The 15015-nt window shown below is 47.2% G+C and overlaps 1 protein-coding gene across 1 annotated transcript; it reads right to left on the reverse strand.

The window, feature by feature from the left end:
* Positions 1-6852: 6852 nt before the first annotated feature.
* LOC107307673 (uncharacterized) lies at positions 6853-14564 on the reverse strand. Its single transcript, XM_085528354.1, has 4 exons — positions 14152-14564; positions 12986-13123; positions 9040-11921; positions 6853-8839 (listed from the first exon to the last, which is right to left on the reverse strand). The coding sequence occupies exons 3-4, from the start codon at positions 9769-9771 to the stop codon at positions 7547-7549; spliced, it is 2025 nt and encodes a 674-aa protein (XP_085384480.1). The 5' UTR covers positions 9772-11921; positions 12986-13123; positions 14152-14564; the 3' UTR covers positions 6853-7546.
* Positions 14565-15015: the final 451 nt, after the last annotated feature.

Consider the following 15015-nt stretch of genomic DNA (forward strand, 5'->3'; position numbering starts at 1 on the left):
AGGAGCTCATACACTTAGGGACACATCTTTTATGTGCTCCTAAGTGGTTTCTTCTTGTCCATCATCTCACAGGGTGGTGAAATTTGTTGGTTCAGACTTTTGTACTAGGAGCTCAGCAGTGGTTAAAGCTCACACTTGTGCAAAGTAAACAAGCTCCTGCAATTCGTCTCTACTCTGTTTTAGCTGTGGATTAGCTTGACAGTTCCCTTCCATAAGCTTTATGGTTTCCTTCTGTAAGTCTACGTACACAGATTGAGTTGCTTAACTTGAAGTCTTGCTCCAGGATTTTGGGCATATTATTAGCAAAAAATATCACAAATAATTTCGCCAACAATTCTCCCCACCTATATGTAGCTTTCCTTTTTTTCACTGGAAGGATTTACACTGGCAGATAGGGTGGGCATGTAGAAACAACCCCATTAATTCTCATGAAGCTCTTATTTTTCTGACTGGCCTTTGTTTTGTGATTCTGCATGCATGCCCTGTAGCTAAAGCCTGGATGTCTTCCCCAACACCTTCAGTCTCCCATCCTTACTTCAGTTACTCTGTTGCAAATCTCTCTGCTAGTACAAGAGAGTGTTTATTTTACCCCTGACTTTTAACTGAGTTAGTTCCATTAAGTGGCTGAAGCCCTAAGTGATCCAAGAATGAAAATTGCAATCAAAATTAGCGTCACTCAGAAGGACAAGGTCACATTTGAGTGTGAGCTGTCCAGGCCCAAGGTGGACGTCAAGTGGTTCAAGGTATGGCATGTAATGGTATTTTCCTTTCTGACTTCTCTGGAAATGAATGAGAGCCTTTAATTTCACTTCCAAGGGATGCGAGTCTGAGCTTTTGCTTGATAGCTTTTGCACTGCTCTCTTTTCTTTATGCTCTTTTACTTGTCCAGATCAGCACTCTTTGTTATGATGTCCTGAGTTCATTTATCAAGTTGAAATGGAAGTTTGTTTTGGGTTTCTTGTGAACTCCTGAGGTCTTGCTGCACAAAATATTGTTGGTTGGAGTACAGTACAGTCTTGAGCTTCAACTCTAACACAGAAATTCTCAGCCAGGATTTTGTAGCCTTGTTGTGATCTGGGTTTTAGGGTGAAATCTCAGTTTTCTTTGCACCTGACAGTGTGAGAATTTGCTCTGGCACTTTGTGTACCTCCGCGGTGCTCAGCTGTTCCTTCCCTTACTTGGGGATAACGTCATTTATTCAAGGTGATGTCCAAACGGGCTTGTTAACAGTCCTCCGCAGTGCTTTAAGCTGTCATAGGTCAGCCAGAATTTCTGCATGTTCTATAGCCATTCCTCCATGTTGAAAACACTGCACTGTGCTTAAGCTTCAGCATATGTTCCAGTAAGCACAGTTCCATTAATTCTAGGGGAGTGGGTGAATTAAGCATAGATCTAAAAGCTCCCTTTGCTCAGTGCAGAGATGGAAGGACTAATGGAGATCTGACTTGACATTTTCCCTTCTAGGATGGGAAGGAGCTCCGTCAAAGTAAAAAAGTGGGCATTACTTCCCAGGGAAATAAGAGAAGCCTCATTATTCACAAGTGGTGAACTCTCATTTTCTCTCTCAGTCTGCAGCCAGGTTGGGTTGCTGTTTCAGTACTGGCTGTTTTATGCAGGAACTCTGCTCCTGAGGTTAATCCAAGTTGTATCCAGGCCCTTCAGAAGGAAAGGGAAATAGCAGCACAGAACTATGGTCTGATCTGACATAAATAAGTGCAGACCTGGAGAGTTAAAAGGGATTGTGTGATGTTCAAGGGATTTTGAAGCAAAGATGTCCCCTAGGTAAGATTTGTGGCTGACATTCCCCATACACTGTTGGCACACAAGCTAAGGAGAGACTAGTGATGAGCATGCAGAGAAGCCAATGGTTCAGACAGGTTTGTAGTGACTCAACATTGTAGAGTTCTGTCTAGTTCTCCTTGGCATAGTTTGGAAAATAAAGATGAGGCGATTGGTGGTAACCAATATGGCTTCATCAAGGTCAAGCCATGCCTGACAAACTTGGTGGCCTTTCATGATGCAGTAACAGCATCAGTGGATAATGGGAGAGCAACTGACATCATCTACTTGGACTTGTGCAGAGCATTTGATCCCGTCCTGCATGACATCCTGGTCACCAAAGTGGAGAAAAATGGTTTTGATGGATGGACCAGCTGCAGGATAGGGAACTGTCTGGATGGTCACACTCAGAAAGCTGCAGTCAGTAGCTCAGTGTCCAGATGGAGGGTGGTGTTGGGACCAGTGTTCTTTAACATTTTTGTAGGCAACATGGACAGTGGAATCAAATGCAGCCTCAGCAAGTCTGCAGATGACACCAAGCTGAGCGGTGCTGTTGATGTGCTAGAGGGAAGGGATGCTACCCAGAGGGACCTGGACAGGCTGGAGAGGTGGGCCCTTGGCAGCCTCATGAACTTGAGTGTGGCCAATACAAGGCCCTGCACCTGGGTCAGGGCAATGCCAAGCACAGACGCAGGCCTAGAGGAGAATGATTTGAGAGAAGCCTTGACCCTGAGGAGAAGAGTTGGTCTGGAGGGAGGTGTCCCTGTCTATAGCAGGGGGATTGGAACTAAATGACCTTAAAGATTCATTCCATTCATGGGTGGTTTCATTGACATGAGAGAACAGACAGTGATGCTGTGAAACCAGATGGATGATGCTCAGCCTGGCCATGTGCCTCAGAGCTCTTTGCTCAAGGAAGCCAAGTGTAGTTGTGGGTTTGCTCTCAAGAGCACAGTTTGGTAGGGATGAGTTGGCGGTTGGACTAGATGACCTTAGTGGTCTTTTCCAGCCTTAGTGACTCTGTGGTTCTCTGCTTCAGGAAAGACCTGCTCTCTGACTTACACACGTGTCCAAGTCAAGGATGCAGCAGAATTAAAATCTGTAGCAGAAAAGGCAGAATCTCGTGCCCATCTTACAGTGAAAGGTAATTGTGCTTCTGATGACGATTTTTCTTAAATTATCTTATATTATAAACCAGCTAACATCCTTTGCTTTAATGTCTAAGAAGTTAAACACCACCAGGAACTTTCACAGAAATAAAAACTCCTACCTACCTACCTTTCTGCCCACAAAATATCCAGCTTGTCTTTTGGGATTTACTTTTGCTAAGTAAAACAGATTATTTTCTTAGGAGGTTGATTTTCTACCTCTAGACTTCAGATTTGTGTTTGAACGTTGAGGGATAAAAAACATAGCTTGACTTTTTCTTCATTTTTTCTGTCTGTTTGAAAAGAGCACAGGGTTCTTTTTTTAATATATACAATGTTAGGGTATATATATGATGTTAAGTGCGATAAAGAAAAGGGAGACATTTGAGTTAGCACGCTACTCAAGAGTTCAGTCCCCAGCTTTGCCACTGTTACAATTATAAGGGCAAGAACATTCTGGAAAATGAATTTCTCTTAAGTAGAGTCATTACGTTTGAGCTACAGAGACCTTTACTAGGAGAAAACTTGTTGTTCAGAGCTAAGTTGCTGTATTTAACCAAAGTAATTATCAATGTCCATGTTTCATTGAACCTCTTTTCCATTTTGTAATGCGAGGAGTTTGATATCGGGAAGGGAAGGTCATGGTTTGATTTGGATGTTGGAGTAAGAATCAAAAGATCTGGGCTCTCTTCAGGTTGTCAGTCTTATTGTCTGACTTCTTAACAACATTCCTTTCTTTCTATTATTTTTTAATGATGTTTTAAGGCATTTTGAGCTGATAGGTGTAGTGTTCATGTGCAGTAATGCTGACATGAGTAAGTAGGGTGATAATGTAAGGGTTTTTTACATTCCTTCTAAATCTCTGCTTTCTCTTGTTCCATCTTTCTTAGAGAGCAATCCATTAATCTAGTAAAGGAGCTGTGTGATGAGGATGTGACTGAGCTTGAAGAAGCCAAATTTGAATGCGAAGTATCCATTCCTTCTGTGAAACCTCCCAAGTAGTATCTACGTGGGGAAGTCTTACAGGCTGGCGGAAACTTGATTTTGCAGCAAGAAGGCACCATCCACCGGCTGACCATACTGAAAACCACCACTGATATGACAGGCACCATTCAGTTCTCAATTGGCAGATCCAAATCCACAGCCAATCTGCTTGTTAGAGGTAACATATCCTGGCTTGGTTTACATAATGAAGATGGAGAATTAATTAATGTACAGTCTTCCTTCACTGGGGTCTTTGAAATATTGTGTGTGTGTCTGGAGGTTCTGCTCCATTTCCAGTTCAAAGTCATTGGACACTAAATGAGACAGCTGCGTCTCAGTAAAAGATCTGTATGAATAGCTGTGATATGCTTACTATTCAGATCTACAGAGCTGAGGTTTTGTCCTTGGCTATACCAAAGAAGTCAAATCAGGTGAAATTAATTGTATTTCTGAAGTAGACAAGTTTAAGTTTGGTAGCACCTAAATTTGATGCAGTTTGTCATTGATTTTATCTGAAAGAAATTTGCAGGCTTTTTATCTCCTGTTGTCCCCAGTGTAAGAGTCTCCATTCACATCCTAAAGTACTTATTATATTTTCAACTCACTCTTATTTGAATAAAAGCCTCAACTGGGAGCAATTTAATAAGCACAGAGCAAGAGCTGGAGCTTGCATTTGGTAGATACTATACAGTATTACTTTATAGAAATGTAATCAATGGCCTTCCCTATAGACAATCATTTGTTTTATCTTTAGAGTTGTTCAAAGAACCATTGTGAACATGAAATTAATTGGAATGGAATAGATGCAAGAGACTTTCCTCTTCTTCCAATTGTCCTCATCCTTTCTTCTCTTCCACCCCTGCTTTTCAGATTACCATATACAAATCACCAGGAAGTTGGAGGACAAGACAGCTTTGGAATGTCATTCTGTCATCCTGTCACAGAATCACACAGAATCACAGAATTACCCGGGTTGGAAGGGACCTCAAGGATCATGTAGTTCCAACCCCCCTGCCTAGCAGGGCCACCAAACATACACCTTTACTAGATCAGGTTGCCCAGGGCCCCGTCCAACCTGGTCTTTAACACCTCCAAGGACGGGGCATCCACAACCTCCCTGGGCAGCCTGTTCCAGGGCCTAACCACTCTCCTAGTGAAGAACTTCCTCCTAACATCCAACCTAAATCTTCCCTCTTTTAACTTAAAACCATTTCCCCTAGTCCTGCTATTATCAGCCCTTTCAAAGAGTTTACTCCCCTCCTAGGAGTAAGTTCCCTTCAGGTATTGAAAGGCTGCAATGAGGTCACCCCGCAACCTTCTCTTCTCCAGGCTGAACAAGCCCAACTCCCTCAGCCTGTCCTCATAGGGGAGGTGCTCCAGCCCCCTGATCATCTTCGTGGCCCTCCTCTGGACCCATTCCAAAATCTCCATGTCATTCTTGTACTGAGGGCTCCACACCTGGACACAGTACTCCAGATGGGGCCTCACAAGAGCAGAGTAGAGAGGGACAATCAACTCCCTTTACCTGCCGACCACCCCTCTCCTGATGGAGCCCAGGATCCCATTTGCTTTCTGGGCTGCCAGAGCACACTGCTGGCTCATGTTAAGTTTCTCATCTATCAGGACCCCTAGGTCTTTTTCAGCCGAGCTGCTCTCAAGGACAACTCCTCCCAGCCTGTACAGGTGCCTGGGGTTCTTCTGGCCCAAGTGCAAAACCTTGCACTTTGCCGTGTTGAACCTCATTAGGTTCACCCAAGCCCAGCTTTCCAGCCTGTCAAGGTTCCTCTGAATGGCATCCGTTCCCTCCACTGAATCGACTGCACCACTCAGCTTGGTGTCATCAGCAAACTTGCTGAGGGGGCACTCCATTCCCTCATCGATGTCATTAAAGATGTTAAAGAGCACCGGTCCCAAGACAGACCCTTGAGGGACGCCGCTCGTTACCAGCCTCCACCTGGACATAGAGCCATTGACCACCACCCTCTGTCTGCACCCTTTCAACCAATTGCTTATCCATCTAGTTGTCCACCCATCAATTCCACTTCCCTCCAATTTGGAGATGAGGATGAGATGGGGGACCATGTCAAAGGCCTTGCTCAGGTCCAGGTAAATGACATCGGTCGCCTTCCCTTCGTCCACCAACGCCATCACTCCATCATAGAAGGCCACAAGATTAGTTAAGCATGACCTTCCCCTGGTGAAGCCGTGCTGGCTGTCTAGGATTACGTGCTCGTTCTTTATGTGATCGAGCCTGTTGTCCAGGAGGATCTGTTCCATAATCTTCCCAGGCACGGAGGTGAGACTCACCGGCCTGTAGTTACCTGGGTCCTCCCTGCTCCCCTTCCTGTAAATGGAAGTGACATGACCCTTCCTCCAATCGTCCGGGAACTCACCTGACAGACACACACACTTACCACCGCGTCCTTGCACACCCTCTTCCCACAGAGTCCAGAGCACATTAATGTCTTCTGACACTCACACTCAGAGAGAAAATGTCAAGGGGGAGCATGAGCATGTACATAAAGGATGTACGGACCTACAGTTAAGGATGTGGTTGTGCATCTGAGTCTGTGCCTGCAGACAATGCAAGCGCTATGCATTGTCAACCAATGGAAATGATCAAACAGCTGCTTTGGGACAGACTGTCTGTAGGGCTCAGGCAGTGTGGCCTTCCAAGGTACTTCAGGTGTCTCAAAGAACAGAGGCAAGCAGTGATGATTCCTTTCTCTCTCGATTTTAATACTTGAAGGTAGAGCGCTTGAGAAAGACTTTGGAGGCTTTCCTCAGCCTCCTCCTTTCCTTGTACCTTTACAAAAGCGGACTGCCAAAAACCAAGAAGACTGGACACACTTTTTGGGTTTGGTTGTTTTTATTTTTTTTAGAATATTATAATATATATAATATATATTATATATTATACATAATATATAGTATATAGTACATAATTATATACTATATATATATTATATAATATATAATATTTGTTGTTGTTGTTTTGGTGTATTTTGTGAATTTTTTTGGTTTTTTTTTTTTTTTAATCCAGTCCAATGTAATAAATCCTCAGTCATACAAGGGATGAATTTTTAAGGTCTTGCTGCTGATGGACCACACTCCACTTGAACATCAAGTGGAGCAGGAGGTAGTCTTCATCCAGAAAGGTGGAATCTTGATAAGATGTTGATGTCTTATGGAGAGGAATTTCGGTGTCCCCCAGGCTAAGCCAACACACAGGCACAGATTTCTGGATGGTGACCATCACTTTCTGCCCCTCTCCTGCTGCCTGGTCACTCTTCGTCATCGGTATCCAGCAGGAGATCACGAAGCCCTGGAGGCACGGTGGTATCCACGCCATCATCCGAAACTTCGCATATATATATATCATTTATATTATTTTCTATAGTACATAATATATAGTATTATGTATATAGTATACTTATACATATAGTATATGTATATATATATGCAGACTGCCACTGTCCAAACGTTCGGCTCCCCCAGCTTTTCCTGGGGGTTGGAGCATTCCCGTTTGGGATTTCGGTGTGGCCTCAGCTTTGTCCCCATCTCCTGGAGCTGTGTGAAGTTTTTACCCAGACGCTTGCCGAGTGCTCCAAGTTGCTCTGAAGCTTCTGGCACGCTTAATCACCATCACTTTCTGCCCCTCTCCTGCTGCCTGGTCTCTCTTCGTCATCGGTATCCAGCAGGAGATCACGAAGCCCTGGAGGCACGGTGGTATCCAGCTCATCATCTGAAACTTCTTCCACCAGATTGGAAGGGACCAGTCCTCTTGTGCCGTCTGTCAGCTCTCCCAGAAACCAGCCATCCTCATCCATGTCTCCACAGATGTAAACGTATTGTCCAGCTGTCAGTGGAAGCTCGTTTTCTGGGTCCTCATTCGGGCCCTCAAAAGGATTGTAGCTGTGACGAGCTATGAATCTTCGTATTGGTGGTGATGGTCTGCGACAATGCATGATGCAGACTGCCGCTGTCCAAACGTTCGGCTCCCCCAGCTTTTCCTGGGGGTTGGAGCATTCCCGTTTGGGATTTCCGTGCGGCCTCAGCTTTGTCCCCATCTCTTGGAGCTGTGTGCAGTTTTCCTCCAGACGCTTGCCGAGTGCTCCAAGTTTGATGTCAGCCTGCTGGACACTCTGCAGCTTCTGGCACGCTTCTGGGCCTTCAGGGTGGTTGTGGGCCTTCAGGGCCTGGCACTGCCTCTCCAGGTTGCTCAGGGCCTCTTGTTGCTCTGCAGCCTGAACACCCACCTCTGCTACAGCCCGACGGCAGGCCCTGGCCCCGCTGCAGGAGGCGGGTGGCTGCCCCTCCACGTGCTCCAGGATGTACTGCAGGAAGCGTCTTCTCTGCTCCTGCAGCTCACACTGGAGGCGCTTGCTCTCCACGGCCTGCTCTCCACGGGACTTCCAGCAGAGCTGCCGCTGGACTTGCTGCTGCATTCTGCGGTCCGCTCTGCTGCTGCCGCTCCTCAGCAGCGCCTCCGCCAGCTGCCGCTGCAGATGCCATGCGTGGCGGATGGTGTCGTTGCGCCGCTTCTGCAGCAGCTCCGTCATCTGGCGCAGCTGGGCCTCCTTCTCCCGCAGCAGTTGGCGAATCTCTGCTTCCCACTGCCTCAGGCTCTGCTCCCGCAGGCGCTGCAGCTTTGACACCCGCACCCGCTCCCACTTGGAGCGCAGTTTGTCGGCCAGCAGCTGCCGCTCCCGCTCTGCCGCCTCCTGCCGCTCACGTCTCTCAGCAGCGCAGCGGCGCTGCAGCTCCTGGGAGCGGAGCCGCTCACCCTCCAGCTGGGCCTGCAGTGCCTTCAGCTCCTGCCTCTTCTCCTCCCGCTGCGCAGGGCAGGCGGGGGGCTGTGCCGGGCCCCGGCGGGGTGAGGGTCGGCTTCCAGGGAGCCCCAGGTCTTCCTTGGCTGTCTCTGGCACCTAGAACCAGAAAATCATACCATAACAGAATGGTCTGTGTAGGAAGGGGCCTTCAAGACTCTCCCGTTTCAAGCCCATGCCAAGGGCAGGGACAGCTTCCACTAGCTCACGTTGCCCAGAGGTGCCTCCAGTGGTGTCCGCGGAGCCTCCCCTCCCTCCCCAGGCTGAACAATCCCCACTCTCTCAGTGTGTCATCTCACCTGGACGTGAGCGTCCTTCATGGCCGGTCGACTGGAGCCCTGCTCTGCACAGTGGCGGCGCAGAGCTCCTTCTCCGTCCTGGGAGCAGGACATTCCGTTGCGGAGCTCGTCTTCCAAGCTGCCCACGACGTACTGGTTGAAGAGCCTCCTCTCCAGCTCCAGCTGCTGCTGGAGGTGGCGGATGCAGGCGGGCTGCTCCCCATCCGTCTCCCAGCGCAGCTTGCTGAGGACGTCCTGCAGCTGGGCATGGGCCGCCTCGCTGCGGCTGGGGGGGTTCCTCAGCACCTTGGCCAGCTGCTGCTGCAGCTCCCGAGCCTGGCGCAGGGCTGCATCGCACTCCCGCTGCAGCAGCTCCTTTGTGGCGCGCAGCTCGGCCTCCTTCCAGCGCAGCAGCTGCCGGGTCACCGTCGCCCGCTGCCGCTGCTCCCACTCCTTCAGCTGCTGCTCTTCCTGGGCCTGCTGCTTCTCCCAGGCACAATGCAGTTGGTCGGCCAGCAGCTGCCGCTCCCGCTCTGCCGCCTCCTGCAGCTCACATCTCTCGGCAGCCCAGCGGCGCTGCAGCTCCTGGCAGTGGAGCCGCTCGCCCTCCAGCTGGGCCTGCAGCACCTCCAGCTCCCAGCTCTTCTCCTCCTGCTGCACAGCGCAGGCTGGGGGCTGTGCCGGGCCCCGGCGGGGAGAGGGCCGGCTGCACTTGCCTTGTCCCCGTCCCGCACTGCCTCGCAGCACGGCCATGGCAAGATCTGAAGCTGAAGAGACCTTCGGCCTCCAAAAGCTCTGGCCAAAGGCCACCAACAATCGCTCTGCTCTCACTCGTGGGGTCTGCAAGGACAGCTGCCCCTGACCCCGTAGCGCCCACTGCCTCTCGTCCCTGTCGCAAGGGTGTGCAGACAGTGAATGCCTTGGGTGTGCTGCGCCAGCACCTTCTGTGCTGTGTGCTGGCCCAGCTCATAGTGGAGGGCGGGGCAGTGGCCTTCAGCTATTGGACAGTGAGGCCTTCTGGCCCAGCTCATAGTGGAGGGCGGGGCAGTGGCCTTCTGTGCTAGATTCTGCTCATAGATTCCACGTGTGAGAGGTAGATGTGTTTTTGCGGCGGAATTTGTCAGTATTATCAAGCTCATCTGGAGTTATAAGTTCAATGGTGCCACGCTTATTTGGAATTGTTTTAATTATTTTTTAAAGAAACTAAGGAGTCTTTAAAAACCAAACAGATGGAAACACACACAAAGATGAAAGGAAACAAACAACAACAACAACAAATCCTTCCCTCCCCAACCAATCCAGACTCCGATCTTTCACTGGAATCACTTGATAAGCATTAACCCTTGGCAGCTGGCTTTGCCGTAATTGCTTCCCAGAGCTTGGCCTGCGTGCTTCTTAACAATATTATCTCTGGGTGGCTGTGGGTGGTGATGTCAGTCCTGAGAACGGTTCAACTTCACACTGGGGTTAACACAGTTTGTACAGGTCGTCCTGGCTCACCAGCACTCCCTGCACTGTGGTACCATTCCTTTTGACACCTTCATTCCTTGCTTTTATCCACCTGATGATGACTGACGTGTAACTATCCATGGTATCTCCAACTTCCTAACAAACTGGGATTTGAATCAAGGGACCTATCTGCTATCAGTTAGATGTGGTCACAGAAGAAACCCATCATAAAGCCCTTTGCAACGTGATGTAGTGTCATGGAGTCATTGATTGTAACACCAGTCCAGGAGGCCCATTGGGAACACGGTTGTTGGAAAGTGTCTAAGTTTTGATAAGAGATGTGAATGTGCTGGGGTCACCCTCTTGTAATTTATATGGTGGGGTGCCCTACGCACTCTGTTCTCTGAAATTTCTATAGACTATATCAATACCTGAACTGGCCAAATCAGTCTTTATCCTGAACCATTTGGATTGCCTTGGAGATGCTCAAATGGAAAATTCTATTTGTATTTAGCCTTGGAGCAATGTTCAGAGTTGTAGCGTGGTATAGTGATAGTGCTGCCCAAATCGAGTGTTCAGCTCAGTTCAGAGCTGACTGCTGGACCGAGAATCTCTACGATATTAGAGAACATATTTGCTCTATAAACTGTCCTGGCAAAACATAAAGTCATCTTTGAAAACACCACCTGGCAAGTCCACATGTTGTCAAATTGGACTAGACATGCTTTTGAAGAATTAAACTCACAAGTGCAACAAGCATTGCAAATGGCACTGCAACAACACTTAGTGCTTGATATGTTAAAACTTAACAGAGTGCATGTGGCATGCAAAGTGTAATCAAAGGGTAATGTATTTCTGTTCGTAATGCTACAGCCTTCCTAGAAGAAGCTTGAAGACAAGAGATCATAGAGCAAACATCTGAACTGTTCCACTCGGACCATCCTCTGACATTCTGGATGCTTCTCCTAACCAGGATTTCCTGCATATTGCACTTTAAAAAGCACTATGTTCTGGGAATGAACACTGACGTCACTCGACACCATGTGCAGCGGATGGGTGATCACCGTGTGAGCTGTGGAGGCTGCTGTGCAGGGCTGGGGATGGCACCTCCCCCATCTTAACTTAGAGGCCAGATGGGGATTGATTGGGAAATAAATTCCAAACTCACATTAAAATAAGTTTTGTATTGGCTCTGGTGTTCCGAACAATGTATATCTGGCAGTAACCTCCACCTGTGGTGCAGCAGTTTGGGCAGTGATGTTGGCAGTGTTTGGCAGATGCTGCTAGTGAGCTGTGTCTGCAGGGGCAGCACGAGTGCCACTCTGCTCTGCTCCCAGATTTATAAACACGATGGAACTCAGGTTGGAACAGATGGAAGAATTCACTGGGTCTGACGTCTTCTGCAGATCTGCAGTCGGTTCATGGAGCTGAAACAATTCATCTCCTTATTGCTCCTGAAAAAGATTTTGCATAAAACAGTTGACATGTGATCACTGAAAATTGGAGAGTTACAGCAACACAGGAAAGAATTTACAGAAAATGGCTTATTTTATGAGGAAAAACTTGCATTACTTCAGGAGTTTGGTGTAATTCTGTCTCCCGGCAGAAAGTTCCCAAGGTACAGACAGAAAAATCTTGGCAAAAATCATCAGGTACTGCACTTTCACTTGACTGAGTGCTATTGAGACATTGTATAGTGGAATCTGCAGGAAAGGTTGTGAGGGGATTTCCCCAAGGAGAAGTGAGATTTCAGGAACGGGACACACTCAGAAAACCCAGAATGATATTGAGGCAAATGTAAAAACGGCTGCTACAAAGCCAGTGATAACAAGAAAGAATTCACTTCCAGGAGTTTTTCAGAGCCCAGTTAAAAAGATTCACGGCACTGGCTGTAGGATCCTCTTTATTTCAAACAATCTGGATTTCTGAGCTAACTTTAGTTTACTTCCAATGAGAGCTGTGATTCAGACCAAGGTATTTCACAAGAAAACACCACTTTCCCAGAGTTCAGATTTGTTCCTAAGAAATCCCAACAAATCCCAGAGCTCTGGAAATAAGGAACTATAAGGGAAACAATGGCTGAGCTCGTATGTCTGCTTTGGGAAACCAAACAATCCCATTAAGTAACGCCCCCATGAAAGCCAGCAGCACTCTTCCACTGACGCAGTAAAGATCCCTGTTGCATACTGGTGATGGATTGGCTGCAATGGAAACCTCTTTTCTAAAGGTTAACAATCCCCCCAAAGCCTGGACTGCCTCATGGCTGTAACTCGTTATCTATCTGGAAAATGTCAGGTTGGCCGGTGTCCATTGTCACATGCAGCATTAAGTGTCCCGAGGTCTTTACCAAGGAAAATGTTTGTCACAGACAGGTAACTGCCAGCAAAGAACGTCCAGCATTGTCTGCACTGGAGCACGCAAACAGCAAAGCAGAGCTTTTGACAAAGGACAAAGAGAAAAGTTCCCATGTGTACTGATCTCTACAAGAACCAACAGAATAATGGCAAGAAGGGATTACCTTATATCAGAGAGGTGTTGCAGTACAACAGGAGCTTCTCTGTATTTTGAATGTCCAGCCTGCAGTAACAAAGCAAGGTGGCACAGCGATGGAAAAAGGACTCGTTACTGCAGGCTGCCAGGATGGGCTGCAAGGGACCTGCAAAAGAAAAGGATTTTTAAATGGCTGCACAGATGTTGGGGCAGAACAAATAGACTGGTGACTGATGGCTTTTCAGGGCTTTATATGCAACCGGAATAACTGGGTTGGTTCTGGGCACATGGTGCACAACTCAGGTAGAACTAGGAATGGCGTGGCATTGACTGCACCTACAAACCACCGAGTGCCGTCCTCCTGAAGTGGAGTACATCTCATCAAGCATTATACGACACACTGAAGGCAACAGTATTTGTGGGCACCTGCTAGATGACACTGTCAGGTGAACAAACTGACCAACAGCAAATGCCTTCAGTGCAGAAGTGGCACCGTGTGAAGAGGCAGCAGCCCGTGCAGCCTCTGTCTGCAGCGTGTGCACCAAAAAGCCATCCTGAACACAGTCCTGCCTGTCAGTAAGACCCCAGAGATAGAGTCAGCAACTAAAGAGACCAAGTGACAGAAAGCATACTATGGATTTACAGTCCAGCTCGTGTCTAGCAGTTTGAGGCATGTTTTGTCAGAGCAGCCCAATGCTTTGGTCCATTAGTGCTTCAGAACAGAAGCAGACAGCAACTTGTCTATAGGCAACTGATTCTACCAAAGAGAAAAGCACTGCAGAAAGTCTTATCTCCAGCTGCTGAGAAATCAATTCCCAGTCCTACCTCCATTCAATTAAGCATGACTCCTCCTTCTCCAAGGAGGATCCTCTATGAGGAGCAACATGGCAAAACGTGACCCTCTCACGTTACTCCACTATCCTTCAAACCAAGGCATCTAGCATCTCAAGCTTGGATTCTGGCAGGCAACAGGTTAGGAGGCAGTGGGTTCTTTCCTCACCAATCAGATCTTACAGCCGCACTGACCTTCCTATTTAGCAAAGCCAGACCCAAATCTCTCTTGTGCAATATTATGGCTGGTTTTGAAACTTGCAGCACATCCGTGTAATGGGGGCCGTGTGTTTCCCACATAGCTGGATTTGGGCTTTGGCATGAAAATTTGCAGTTGCTTTCTTTGGAACAGCAACAACCTACCTGTTAAGGGAGCTTGATGAAGATTTTCCACTCTCTGAGTACGATCTGACACAGCATCTGTTCCACAGCTTTTAGCAGGCCACTGGTGAGATGATACACTCACATTGGAGTTATTACATTTCATTTCTCAAATTTCATTCTGTTAAAGACAGTGTTTCAATTAAGAGAATGTACAGGTATTCCATAGGTACTTGAAGGAAATCTAAGCAATGATCCCTACAGTCTCACTGTATAAAACTCCACTGAGAGTCTGAAAAAAAATTCAGGAGTTAACTGCTGGAATAATTCAAGATCTGCTCACGCTGTACAGAACACTGAGTCTGTTCTTTTGCACTTTACTTGGAGAATGTTCCATCCTATAACTTCTGCTCTCAATTGTAACACATGATTTTTTATAAAAAGAAAGATAACAAGTCAGCTCTTCAGTGTGCACATTGATGAAACTTGGTGAAATACAACTTTAAGAAAAGGTAATTTGAAAACTTCAATATTCTTATCAGAATCTCTGCTATTAGTTACCGTTCCAATGTTCTGATCTGATGATGTGTCTCTCAGAGCTGTTTTGTCACTCCCCCCCTCAAATGCACTTCAAGTGCTTTAGGAGCATCACTGGAATTTTGAATAAACTCGATATATCTTAGCAAAGCTGCTACAGCTGCACAACTGAAGTACTTTGGAAAAAAAAGAAATCTTTAATGAACGCTGAACAGTGTTATTTAATTATAATCCAGGTAATTAAATTAATTAAACCAAGTAAATCACCTTCCAGTCACTCAGCTCTCACCAGGGAAATTGCTTCCCTGCCAAGCAGATGCAACCAACACAAGCTGCTACATCACTCTAGGGCCCCACTGAGTCTTCCCA

Source organism: Coturnix japonica, chromosome Z (assembly GCF_054131305.1).
Source record: "Coturnix japonica strain WE chromosome Z, WE-NBRP24, whole genome shotgun sequence".
Lineage (NCBI taxonomy): Eukaryota > Metazoa > Chordata > Aves > Galliformes > Phasianidae > Coturnix > Coturnix japonica.